Here is a 13,104-nt window from a genome sequence, read left to right on the forward strand (position 1 = left end):
TTTTTTTTAAAGAGGATGGTAAATGCCTGGACCACAGCTAGAAGTGGTGGTAGAGGTAGATATGTTAGCAATGTTTAAGCGACATCTTGATGGATAAATAGGCAGGGAATAGAGGGATATGGACCAGACAGAGGCGAAAGGTTTTTAATTTAGAAAGGCATGTGCCAGCACTGTCGTGTTGGGCCAAAGGACCTGTTCCTGTGCTGGGCTGTACTTTGTATCTTTTTGCCTCGTACTATGCTGGGCATTTCCCCTGTGCGAGCATTTGTGAATTGCTAGTACATTTCAGGTTGTGCTGCCCCACAAGTCCTGGACGAATATTTGCTTCTTTTCCTCAACCTGCTCAGCGACATTCCAACTCATTTGCTCACAACTCTGAAACCACCTTCATATCTCTTATCCTTACTAAGGCGAAGGAAAATGATTTTGGCAATAGCATGCTGTGCAAATAAAACTCTTATTCTTGGGAAAATTCTGTCATTGTATTGCAGCTGCTGCAATCTCCTCTATTAGTCATGGTACTGAGGAGAACAGCCTACGTACGTTAGGAAAAGTAATGGACAGACAGTGACCTTTAACTGCTAGCTAGAAGTGAAAATAATGCTCACAGTGATTACTTACTTCTCTTTCTCCTCAAAGTCAAATAGTGCAAGTCCCTAAATCTGTATCTGAATCGGAATGTTATTTACATCTAAATAACACTCCCATCATTTGCCATTGTCCCTCTTGGCAAGAATATTTGCTTAGTTCTCGTTAATTTTACTAAATACCTCAATTCTTATTCTCCAGATTCTAGAAATGCTAGCATTTAGGCTTAATTAAATGAAATACATGGCAAATGTTGAAATGAACCAACCTAGATGTTATTGTTCATGATTTTCTTTTAGAGAAGTGAATGTTTTAATCTAAATCAAAATAGCGTCCGTGATCACCTGACTAACTGATTTGTGGTTGGTTTTTGTTTCTGACATGAACTTGGACCTTGAACCAAAGCCTACTTCTCAAATCTGATCTTGTCTTAAGGAATTTACTCAACAGGAAATGCTTACCATGATAGTTTACACATTCTAAGTACTTGCATTGACTTAACTGTGAGTGAAGACTATCTTGTTGACTATTACGTCTCTTCCAGTTCCTTTTTGTGATCGTTTCATCTGGTACTTGCTTAATTTAAGACAAACGTTGACCTTTCACACAGTTTGCCTCATAATGACATTGGAATCCTTTTTTAGCGATTTGAAGTTGAATTAGTTTAAGGGGTTGGAATGGGTACGTGCCACATTAGGTGTTGTCAACCATATCGACCAGAAGTTGCTGTAAATGACCTCCAGGCAGTGAGCTTTCCACACCATTCTGCTGTTAAACTGTCTGACAACTGGTTCTTTATTTTCCATTCGTGCAACTAAACCTACTATCTCTGAGAAAGGAATGGAGTTTTAAGGGGCTAAAGAGGGATTCGGGTTCCCCATTGAAAGCAGGAGGAAGATGGAATCAGTCTTTGCTTGGTCCAGCCTATGAGCTAGCCCCTCTAATTCCTCCAATTCAATAGCTCACTCTTCCGTTGTGTTACTTGCATATCCCCCTATCTCAACCAGTCCAGTACTGAGACCCTCTTAAATACTTTGCCTCTAGACTTGATTTAGTTTAATACTTTATCCCTGCCCAGACCCCACCCCACCAATCCCAACTCCAGTTGACCCAAAACTCTGCCTCTTAAATCTCCATCCATGCCTTGCCCTCAGTATCTTAATACCATACTTGTTCCGCATGGTCTTTTTTTACTTCTCCCCTTCGTCTTCCAGCTCCAAAATTCCCCTCTGAAACTGTTCTCTTGTCTCTAGGCATGAGGCAGAAGAGGCTCAGTCACCATTATTGAGGAGAAAGCAACCTGCTGCCCACAATGAGATTGGTCAATCTAGCGTCAACCAGAGGTTGAAGTGTCCATTTTGTAAGATCCTGAATCAGAAGTTTGTAGGTTCACTCTCGGTTCCGCACCTAGACTGGAATGAAGGGATGCAAAGTTGTACACAAGGCACTAAACTCTGACTCTGTCTTCCTGCTTAGGTGGCCATAAAGATTTTGTAGCATTTTGTATTAAAGATGGATTTCTAATGTTGTGGGCTAACATATATTCCAAATCCATTTGTAGAGACTGTAAGATAAATGGTTCAAATTGGCAGCTGTGCTTGCCTACAAAACAGTGACTTAAACTTTTGGAGGTAATTAATTGTCATTGCACTTTGCTGTGTACAGGAGTCCTGAAAGTGATTGTAATCTCTGTCCCCTTCCTGTTTTAATGATCAGTATGGCTTGAGCAACGGGCTGATTTAAGCTCACTGTAGTATCGACACAGGTGCAGAGGGGAATGTGTACACACTTGAGTAATTATACAGTATTTTGTGCCTTAATAATTTACCTTTTAATAGCAACCAGCTTTGGCATATGCTTTCAGAGAATATAAACCTAAAGAAAATGTGATGTTTCTGGATGATGGACAGAAGGTGTCTGCTGTCACCACTAAGACCTACGTGTTTGTCCCTGAGTTGAGTAATGGAGATCCTGAGACAGATCTGATTAGGACAGTGAATATTCCTGTTGTGGTGAGTTGCTGGCTTTTTAAAACTCGCTTTGCAATTGACATGTCAAGGTACTGTCAAGTTAACTTGTATGTATTAGAACTAACCTTAGAAATTTGAGCTGCTTCTAAGCTTCTCTGGAATTTCTAACTTCAGAAATTCCTAATTTTTAGATTATCGAAAGGAAAATTGTTTTTGAAGGCGCCTCACCTGAAGGGGCAGATACCCTGGATAACTCAGACACTCCACGTTGGGTCTGAAATTGGGACATTTCACCTTTGCACTGCACATTTGATGATGAGACTTTTGAATCGAGTTCAGCAGGTCAATTAGGCAACAAGGCGCTCCAAATCACCTCTGGAGAGTTTTTAAGGTACCCGATCCAACCAGCATAGGAAAAGGAACATGCCACTTACCTCCTCAAGCTTGCTCTGCCACCCAGTGAGATCATGGCTCATTTGTGACCTAACTCCATATACCCACCTTTGCCCCATGTCCTTTTCAATAACTTTAGCCTAATGAAAACTTGTGCATTTTGTACAAATATCATTAGCAACTTCTGGGAGCTATGGACAGACTAGGACTAAACACTAGGTTAGAGCAAAGTATGTATGTTTACTCACTATAAAGTGTGCAGAAGTGTGGTAGAGCAGGGTTTTGCAATTGCCTTCTATTGAGTCTGTGTCCTGTGATCTGATATCATCATGATATGTTTTCACACATACTCAGTAGCTATTGTTAGAGTATTGACACAATTTATTCTTTCATCCACGTCTCCAATTCTTCAGCCCTACTTGCTATTTATACATCCCCGAAGTCTTTGTCTTTTACTGGGATGCTCTGGGATGGTTTCACCATTCTTTCCAACCATGTACTAAGTTATTTTTGAGGTAATTGAGGACCTGTTTATTCCAAACACATCCTCTGAGGCTGTTCGTTCCTTGTCTCCTGTTATTATTGGTTGTGTAGTTTTGTTTACCTCCTATTATTTTAAATGATGCCAGTTTCTGTTTAGACTAGGTATGATCTTGGTGGCTGCAACCTAGTAATCACAATACAGTTGGTCCAGTGGCACCTTCATGAACTTGTGACATGGACAAATCTACATGAGGCTGCAAAGAACTGAAAACGCTCAGTGAATTGTGGTCCATTATCAGAGATGATCATGGCTGTGTTCCCCTACATGGAAAATATCTTTTTGCATGAGGAGGTTTTAAAAATTAACCTGTCAGTATTTTTTGAGCCATGTTTCTTGAAATCGGTATAAGAGAGAAATTTCGGGAGAGGTAATGGGAATCTGTTTTACAGTTGGACAGAGGGAACATTGAAGAGTGCTAGCTCGCTTTCATTTAGATGATTCAGGACTTGGTTTATTTAGCCTAGGTGAAAGATACATAGCTTGGAAATGCTTTTGGTTTTAGTTTGGAGAAGTCCTGGTTGAAAGAGTTTCCCTGAGAGAAAAATTAGGCAATTAACTCCAAGTAAGGGTTTTGTTTTTCTGGAAGCTTTTTAAAAAATTCATTCATGGGATGAGGGCATCACTGTCTAGGCAGCATTTATTGCCCAACCCTAATTGCTCAACCACATTGCTGTGGGCCTGGAGTCAGATGTAGGCCAGACCAGGTAAAGATGGCAGTTTCCTTCCTTAAAGAACATTAGTGTATCAGATGGGTTTTTCCTGACAATTGACAATGGATTCACAGTCATCATTAGATTCTTAATTCCAAATATTTATTGAAATTCCACCATCTGCCTCGGTTGGATTCAAACCCAGGTCCCCAGAACATTATCTGGATCTCTGGATTAATAGTCCAGTGATAATACCACTAGGCCATTGCCTCCCCAGACCAGAGTACTTGGTTTGAACTCTGAAGGCATTTCCAAAGCTGAGAAGATCTAATCTCAGTTGTGTGAATATGTGAGGAAGAGGCTATCAAACTCTCATGACTAGGAACTGAGAGCAACAGTTAAGTCAAGCATGCAGATGTGATAGAGATGGGAATTCTGAGTACTGTAAAGGACTGCTATTAAGATAGAATATTGTACTTTTAAGATTTCAAAATCTTTCATTGTGTGAAATTTAGTTTATCATTTTGCATAATCTAATTTATTGCAAAACTCCGGTCTGCAGTGTTACATGCTAATGGTTTGGTGAAAGGCCAACTTTTTTTTTTGAAAAAGCAAGATCTATTAAGCTAGATTTTAATTGGAGATCTGATTTGTCCAGTAAGAACGTCAGCTGAGATCATAGTGATACTCTGCCATTAGGGAGGGATTTCTTTCTGCTGCTGTCTGAATGGAACAATTGGTGATCATCTCCTTGAGAGAAGCTGAGATACCTGGTGACCATGTGGCTTGCCGTATCCTGGCCAAATATCCCTGTGGAATTTTCTGGAGGATGTCTAGGTACAGAGATCATGGGACCAGGAAGCCCTTATCTTGAAGTAAGAGCTGACCACTGATGTAGTTGTGGATTCTGGATAGCATGTTTGAATTATTTTGCATTCAGTAGTTACCAACAGTTCATGGTTAATTTCCATCTTAAATGATAGATCCAAGGCATAGTCAGATTTTTTTTCATACCCAGGTCACAGCAAACATGTTTTTTTCCTATTGAATATAGCCATTTTGTTTCAGTCAGTATCTTTTGAAGTGTCATATTATCCCCTGAATTTGAAGTAAAGTTGCTCACAGATTTGTGGACAATGCATCTGCCATTACAATAGTTAGAAGCTTTGACCTTTGAAGATATCAGCATCTTTTCAATTTGCTCAAATTATTGCTGTTGATGTTCAGTCCACCTGATCTTTTTCAAAATTGTTGTTAAGGTTTACTTAGCACAAGTGATGCAAGAGGTTTTACCCACTTGGTTTACAACAACCATAAGCTTTTGACAGAGCCTGCTTCGCAGCTGGAGACCTTCCTTCTGCCACAGCAGGGACATTGGTAGTTGGTCCCTTTTTTTTGGCCCTGCTTGCTGCTGTAGTGCTCTTTGGTTCTGCACCCTCTAAGGTGAGTGACTTGGAATGGCTTACACCTGCCAAACTCTTGTTGATCCTGTTGAGAGTTTTGTCACATTCTGGAAAGTCCCTGGGTGGGGTTGGATGGAGTTCATTACTCAACTTGAGCTGTTGTCCGTTTGTACTTGTCCCTAGCCTGTTGTTGCAGTTTTCCTCCCCATGGTCAGTTGCTGGGCTGGCCTCCAACACCTACTGTTCTGATGCTGCTGCTGGGCTTTTTCGTGCCACTTACTGCAGCTTTTCGGAATCTTCTAAAATCATTTGATGCCGTGTGTATATATAATTAGCAGCTTGTAGTAGCCTGGACGTACGAAGACTGAACATCAGGCGAGTGCAAGCTATTAACTTTTATGAAGTAAAAATCTCAATTAAAGTCAACTCGCTTAACATTATTTTGTTTGAAAGGAGAAAATTAGTGCATTTGTATTTATTTCACAGAATACTTGTGTAGGAGACCATTCATCCTATTCCGTCTGCGTAGCTTCTCTGAGAATTTTAACTTTATGCTGTCCCGCCTTTTCCCATAATCCTGCACAATGATTTTGTTTACATTATTTTCCAATCCTCTCTCGAATGCCTCGATTGAGCCACACTTGATCCACCACACTTGCATCTAATCACAGAGTTGGCCAATGCAAATATTCCTGGCCAGCTAATACCTGCACCGACTTACTAAACGTCTGTCCCCATATGGAGCCTGGTCAGCCTAAAAGTAATGTACTGTAAGTGAGTAATTCTTTTAAAGCACTAATTTATTGCGCAGTATGTGGTGTTTCTTGCACGTTTAGTGATTTTGTTTTAAGTTACATCAATTTGGAATACACAGTACTTCACACATCTAGCACAGTATTTTCACCTGTACACTTTTTACCAGGTCAAAAAATCTGCAAGAACCAAGCTCTGCTTTTAAGATAACAAGGTGTAGAGCTGGATGAACACAGCAGGCCAAGCAGCATCAGAGGAGCAGGAAGGCTGACGTTTCGGGCCTAGACCCTTCTTCAGGCTTTGACATTGATCCCATGCTTCATTTAGTTGTTTCATTTAAAGTAATGATTCTCAGGAACACAACCATATCTTTAAGTGAAGGACCCCTATTTACACAATCATGGTGGAGCAGGGCTTTGCTAGTGCCATCTCTAGATATAAAGCCATGTTGCATCCACTTTTGGCTAACATATTGTACTTGTTTGTGACATTTAACCGATCTGTATAGCTGGGCTCCCAATATTCTTTACATCCCACCATTCCTAGCTATTCACCATTTAGGGAGTTCAGAGGGGGAAAAGGGGTCGACATAACTAGTTGGTAAGGTTGGTTTTTTAACAGCCCTGCATCTTAGAAATACCTCATCCCACTCCATGCCCCCTGCCAACTACCAGAAGGTGTGAGGCAGTGCAACATCTACTTTATTTATATTCGACCACAGAGAGAAAATTCTCTTCCCAATCAGCTATGTATGAAAGTTGGATTTTATTTTTAATTCTGTTTTGTATTTATATTGATTTATCTTTTTTTGTTTCTTTTCGTAAATAGACTGTAATGAATACAGTAAGGTATTCTAGTCTGCAGATTTTACTGCTAAAAGCTCTGTTGATTATCGAAAGGGCTGGCATTTTTACAACAAGAACAGTACATGAACTCCTTTGGGGTTACAAAGATCCAGTGCTTTCAGCCATCCACTTCTTGGAAAAGGACGTTGATGATTACTTTGGGCTCTATTATAAGGTATGTCATTCTTCCAATTTTTTTTTAGTTGTGAAGAATTTGCAAAGAAAGTTGAAAATGCACAGCAATTCAGCTAACATTCTGAAAAGAGAGACTGGAAACTTTGAAAGTCTAGTTTTAGTGATGATGTGCAAGTCAATGTTGACCTTCTTTCCCTTCAGATCCTGATGATAGTTTGATTCACCCCCTCACCATTTTGTGTATGGTGGCTTTTTGTTTGGTACTGCTGACTTGAATGATATCTTAGGAGGCTACCCTGCAAACTGTAAGTAGATCTCGAAGCCATGGAGCCCTATGTACTCAAAGATGCTTGAAAGAAAAATGCACACATCAGCTTGCATCCGTGATTTCAGCAGTGACCTGGACGTTTGTTTATGAAAACAACATTACTGTTTTTCCCTGCTGAACTTGGGGCACAGGAAAGAATCAATGATTTTGAATTCCCTGCGATTCCGTGGGGTCAGGAAGAAAGAAAGGTTCCTTGCCTTCACAGTTCTTTCTTTTAGAAAGTTAGCCTGATTGCATGAAGTCAGATGCATACAATTGAAAGTAGTGTTTTTATGAAAAAAGACTAAAACTCAGTTTTTTCAATTTATTCAGTCATAGAGTCCTACAGCATGGAGACAGACCCTTTGGCTCAAACTGGTCCGTGCCGACCAAAATGTCCATCCATGCTAACTCCATTTCCCTGCACTTGGCCCATATCCTTTTAAACATTTCCTGTCCATGTATTTGTCCGAAAGCCTTTTAAATATTGTTAATGTACCTGCCTCAACCACTTCTGCTGGCAGCTCATTCCATCCTCTGTGTAAAAAAAACAAAAAAGTTGCCCCTCAAGTTCCCATGTATTCTTTCCCCTCTTACCTTTAAACTGATGCCCTCTGGTCCTCCATTCCTCAACCCTGGGAAAAAGACTGAGTGCATTCACTCTACCTATACCTGTCATGATCTTATACACTCCTGTAAGGTTCCCCCTCAGGCTCCTGCACTCTAAAGAAAAAAAGTCCTAGCTCATCCAACCTTTCCCTATAACTCAGTCCCTTGAGTCCTGAAAACATCCTTGTAAATTTCTTCTGCACTCTCTTCAGTTTAATAACATCCTTCCTATAGCAAGGAGACCAAAACTGAACACAATACTTCAAGTTTGGCCTCACCAACGTCATGTACCACAGCATGATAACTTCCCAACTTAATACACTGACTGAAGGCCAGTGTGCCAAAAGCCGCCTTCACTGCCCTGTCTATACGTGACTCCATTTTCAGAGAACCGTGCACCTGAACTCCAAGGTCCCTCTCTTCCACTACAGTCCTTAAGCCTCTACCATTCACCATGAAACTCCTACCTGGATTTGACTTTCCAAAATGCAACACCTCACACTTTTATCTATACTAAACTCCATTTGCCATTTCTCGGCCCACTTCCCCAGCTGATCAAGATCCTGCTGCAATTTCTGATAACCTTCCTTACTGTCCACGATACTGCCTATTTTAGTGTCCTCTGCAAACTTACTAATCATGCCTTGTACATTCTCATCCAAAACATTGATATAGATAACAAACAGCAATGGTCCAAGCACCAACCCCTGAGACACGCCACTAGTCAGAGGCCTCCAGTCAGACAAGCATCCTTCCAGTATTACCCTCTGCTTCCTACCATCAAGCCAATTGTGTTTCCAATTTGCAAGCTCTCCCTGGATTCCATGTGATCTAACTTTCCAAAGCAGCCTACCATATGGAACCTTATCAAAGGCCTTTCTGAAATCTATATAGACTACGCCTACTGCCCTGCCCTCATCAACCTTCCTGGTCATTTCATCAAAGAACTCCAACAAATTTGTGAGGCATCATCCCCCACACACAAAGCCATGCTGACTACACCTAATCTCACCCTGTCTTTCCAAATTCATGTATATCTTATCCCTCAGAATCTTTTCAAGTAACTTACCTACTACAGATGTTAAACTTCCTGGCCCATAATTCCTAGATTTTTTTTTTTGCAGCCCTTCTTGAAAAAGGACACAATATTCTCTGCCCTCCGGTCTTCTGGGACTTCACCCTTAGCTAATGATGATACAAATGTATCAACCAGAGCCCCCACAATTTCTTCCCTAGCCTCTTGCAGGGTTCTTGGATATATCTGATTAGGACCAGGAGATTTATCCGTCTTCATACATCCTAATACTTCTAACACCACCTGTACTGTGATATGGACTATCCCCAAGATATCGCCACTAACTTCCCCAAGTTCCCAAGTCTTCATGTCTTTCTCCACGATAAACACAGAGGAGAAATATTCATTGAGGAACTTGCCCACCTCTTGCAGTTTCACACATACATGTCCACTTTGGCCGTTCAGGGGTCCTATTCCCTCTCTCGTTATTCTTTTTCCTTTAACATACTTAAAGAATCTCTTTGGATTCACCCTAATCTTCTCAGCCAAAGCTATCTCATGCCCCCTTTTTGCCTTCCTGATTTCTTCCTTCAGTAAACTCCTGTATCCCCTGTGTACCCCCAGGGATTCCCTTCATCCCAACTATCTGTATCTGTGCCATGCTTCCTTGCTTTTTTCTGGTCAAAGCCTCAATATCCCTCATCATCCAGGGTTCCCTACACCTAACCTTGCCCTTCACACTCACAGGAACATAAAGATCTTGAACTCTAGCTATCACATTTTTAAAGGCCTCCCACTTGTCAGAGGTCCCTTTGCCTGCAAACAAACTACTCCAATCAGCCTCTGCAAGCTCCAGTCCAATTCCATCAGAATTCACCTTGCCCCAGTTTAGAACTTGAATCTGTGGACCAGTTTTGTCTTTTTCCATAACTATTTTAAAATTAATAGAACTGCGGTCACTGGTCCCAAAGTGTTCCCCACTGTGAACTCAGTCACCTGTCCTGCCCTATTTCCGAAGAGTAGTCAAGTTTTGCCCCTTCCTGCTGCTTAAGGAAACATTCCTGAACACATTTAACAAATTCCGCCCCATCTGAGCCCTTAACACTGTGGCAATCCAAGTCTATGTTAGGAAAATTAAAATCCCCCATTATGACAATGCTATTGCTCCTGCAAGTCTCCCCAGTCTCCCTGCATATTTGTTGCTCTAATTCCTGTTGACTATTTGGGGGCCTATAGTACAACCCCAGTAATGTCACCACCCCCCTTATTTCTTAGTTCCACAGCCAAAGCCTCACTGGATGATCCCCTCAGTTATTTCATCTCTGACCACTGCTGTGATGCTCCTCTTAATCAAAAATGCAACTCCCCCTGCACTCTTTCCCGTCGAAGACCTGGCACATTTCTCAGTCAATGTGTATATTTTATCTTCTGGGCATGCTGCAATCTACCAACGAAGCACAACGGAAACTCAAGGAACAAGAGCTTTAGAAATTGACCGCATTATGATTGTTCTCGCATTTTTTTTTTCTTGTATTCTCTTCTCCCCATACCATCCAACGTCACAGCCCTGCCTTGTTTACTTGCTCTTAGTAGAGAGGACCCATTTGTTCCTTTTTCACATTTACACCCATTTACGTCTCATTTTCTGTTTTACCACTATTAACTACCCCTTGTGGGGAGTGTACTGGGCCTCTATGCCATCTACCCCTTGCTACTTCTGTGCCTGTATTAAAACCATTAAAATATAACCATTTTCCAACACCTTTCAGTTCTGAAGAATGGTGTTTTTCTCTCCACAGATGCTGCCAGACTTTAAGTTTCTCCAGCAGTCTCTGTTGTACAGTATATTTTTAAGTTGTATGCTTTCTTATGGACTGACCAGATGAATCCGTGCACTATTATGTTTCATTATTGATACTTTAATTGATTTTTGTGTGGAAGGTGGGGGGAGTAGTTTAAATGATTAGATTTGCGTTTGGAAAGGTTTCTAACATGGGGGTGGGGGGAGGTCAGGTGATTTACTTGGTGTATCTGTCCTCCTTTGTAATGAATTGTTGTACTTTTCAGATGAACAAGACAGATGATGGTGAATATGTTTTTCTTACGGGGCAAAAAAGTTATAAAAATTTTACTACCATTGTCGAATGGAGAGGTAACAAGTGAGTGCTTTTTCGTTTTGTTTCCAATTGAGAGTTAATAACCGACTGGATTTGATGACTTGTGCAAACCCGAACAAAATGCTGCTGATCTGGCAATTTTAAACTCTGGTTGAATTCCAGTTAGTTAATTTACAGTAGAATGTCCAATGCTGGCAATTTGTGGGAACGTGTACAGAAAAATCAATTAACACAACGTCAATTTGACAATTTGATGCATAGATCTGTTTTGTGAAAGTGGAATTTGTAGTGCATCGTTAAAATTGGTGTTTGCTATTCCCTTTTATGCAGCTCTGATGCAAGTCTTATTTTTTGTCTGGTTTAATGTTTCTCTTGCTCCTACAATTTTTATACCAATATTATTAGTTCATTGGACTGGTGGACAACAGATGCATGCAATATGATCAATGGGACTGATGGAACCTCTTTCCACCCCTTGATAACCAAAAATGAAACCCTGTTCTTCTTTTCTTCAGACCTTTGCCGGTAAGATTATTCTTGCATTTTCATTCTTTTTTTACGTTCAACTACTATGCAAAGCTGATTGCAACAAGAACTTGCATTTATAGAGTGCCTTTTAATGTAGTAACACATGTTGACAGTTTTCATGCATGTAATCAGACAAATATTGACACTGAGCCAAAAAGGCAGATGTTGAGAAGGACAACATAAAGCTTAGCCAAAGAGAGAATTTTTAAGCGGTGTATTCAAGGAGGAAGGAGAGTTTCCTGAGACAAGAGGATTAGGAAGGGAATGCCTGAGTTTTTAGGATACAGAAGGCATGGTGCCTAATACTTGGGGGTGAAGGAAATATGGTATGTGCAGGTGACCGGAATTGGGGAGCACAGGTAGTTCGAGTGTTCTAGAAGTGAAAAAGGCAGGGAAAGTATAGTCACAAAGGTATTTGAGCACCTTTTTTCACTCTTGTATATTTTTTCATTCTTTCTCTTTGGTTTATCCCTTTCCTGCTCTTTCTCTCCCATCACTCCCAACTTTAACATTTTTGTTTTATGAATACCGAGATGAAGCACAAAAGAAAGTAAGATGTGGAGCTGAAGTCACCTTTTCTTCCAGTTCCATGAATCTGTGGCTCCTCCTCCCACTCCAGAACCAACCAACAAGGTCCTCAGGGTGCCTCCAAGCACAAAGCTGAGCTTGGTCAATTTTATTAGAGCACGAATAAAAAATCTCTGCATCTATCAGACACGCACCAGAGCAGAGTGCACTCAGTCTGCTGCTCGCTTTCTATATTATCATGTCTAATGTTCTTGATGCAGGAGTGCTCAGGATACACAGGGGACCACCTCGAACTTCCACATGTTGGTATTCATCAGTTTGCAGACCTAAATGACCTTATGGATCAATAATTCATGACAGCAAAAACTGCAGCAATTTAAAACGAAATAACACCACTATAATTTCAAAGCACAGCCACTGGAAAAAAATATTGCTGGGAAGCTTTTCCTTCAAAGTGAAGTCTTTTTTTCCTTACTTTTTAGTTATTGGCCTGCCTTCCACTAGGAGGAGACCTGTGCAACCTGAACTGTTGCTTTACTGTATCTGTCTCCATTCTTTTAGGAATATATTCAATTATTTCTTGTTTTTGCACATTTTATCAATATATATTTCAGTAAATTGATTCAATAACATGCCTGTGTAGTGCCTTGAAATATCTACTATATTAAAGCCGCTTTATAATGCAAGATGTTTATAATTTCTGACATTTTTCTTTCAAA

The 13,104-nt window shown here is 40.6% G+C and overlaps 1 protein-coding gene across 1 annotated transcript in view; it reads left to right on the forward strand.

Moving 5' to 3' along the window:
* Window positions 1-515: 515 nt before the first annotated feature.
* The window catches only part of LOC109915756 (lysosome membrane protein 2-like), a 46,743-nt gene continuing 34,154 nt past the window's right edge, over window positions 516-13,104 (forward strand). Inside the window, exons 1-5 of the mRNA XM_048604064.1 lie at window positions 516-539; window positions 2,427-2,600; window positions 7,130-7,321; window positions 11,280-11,371; window positions 11,735-11,854. Of these exons, the coding sequence (XP_048460021.1) occupies window positions 516-539; window positions 2,427-2,600; window positions 7,130-7,321; window positions 11,280-11,371; window positions 11,735-11,854 (602 nt within the window). The remainder of the gene's footprint in view (window positions 540-2,426; window positions 2,601-7,129; window positions 7,322-11,279; window positions 11,372-11,734; window positions 11,855-13,104) is intronic.

The sequence above is a fragment of the Rhincodon typus genome, chromosome 1, assembly GCF_021869965.1.
Source record: "Rhincodon typus isolate 14 chromosome 1, sRhiTyp1.1, whole genome shotgun sequence".
NCBI lineage: Eukaryota > Metazoa > Chordata > Chondrichthyes > Orectolobiformes > Rhincodontidae > Rhincodon > Rhincodon typus.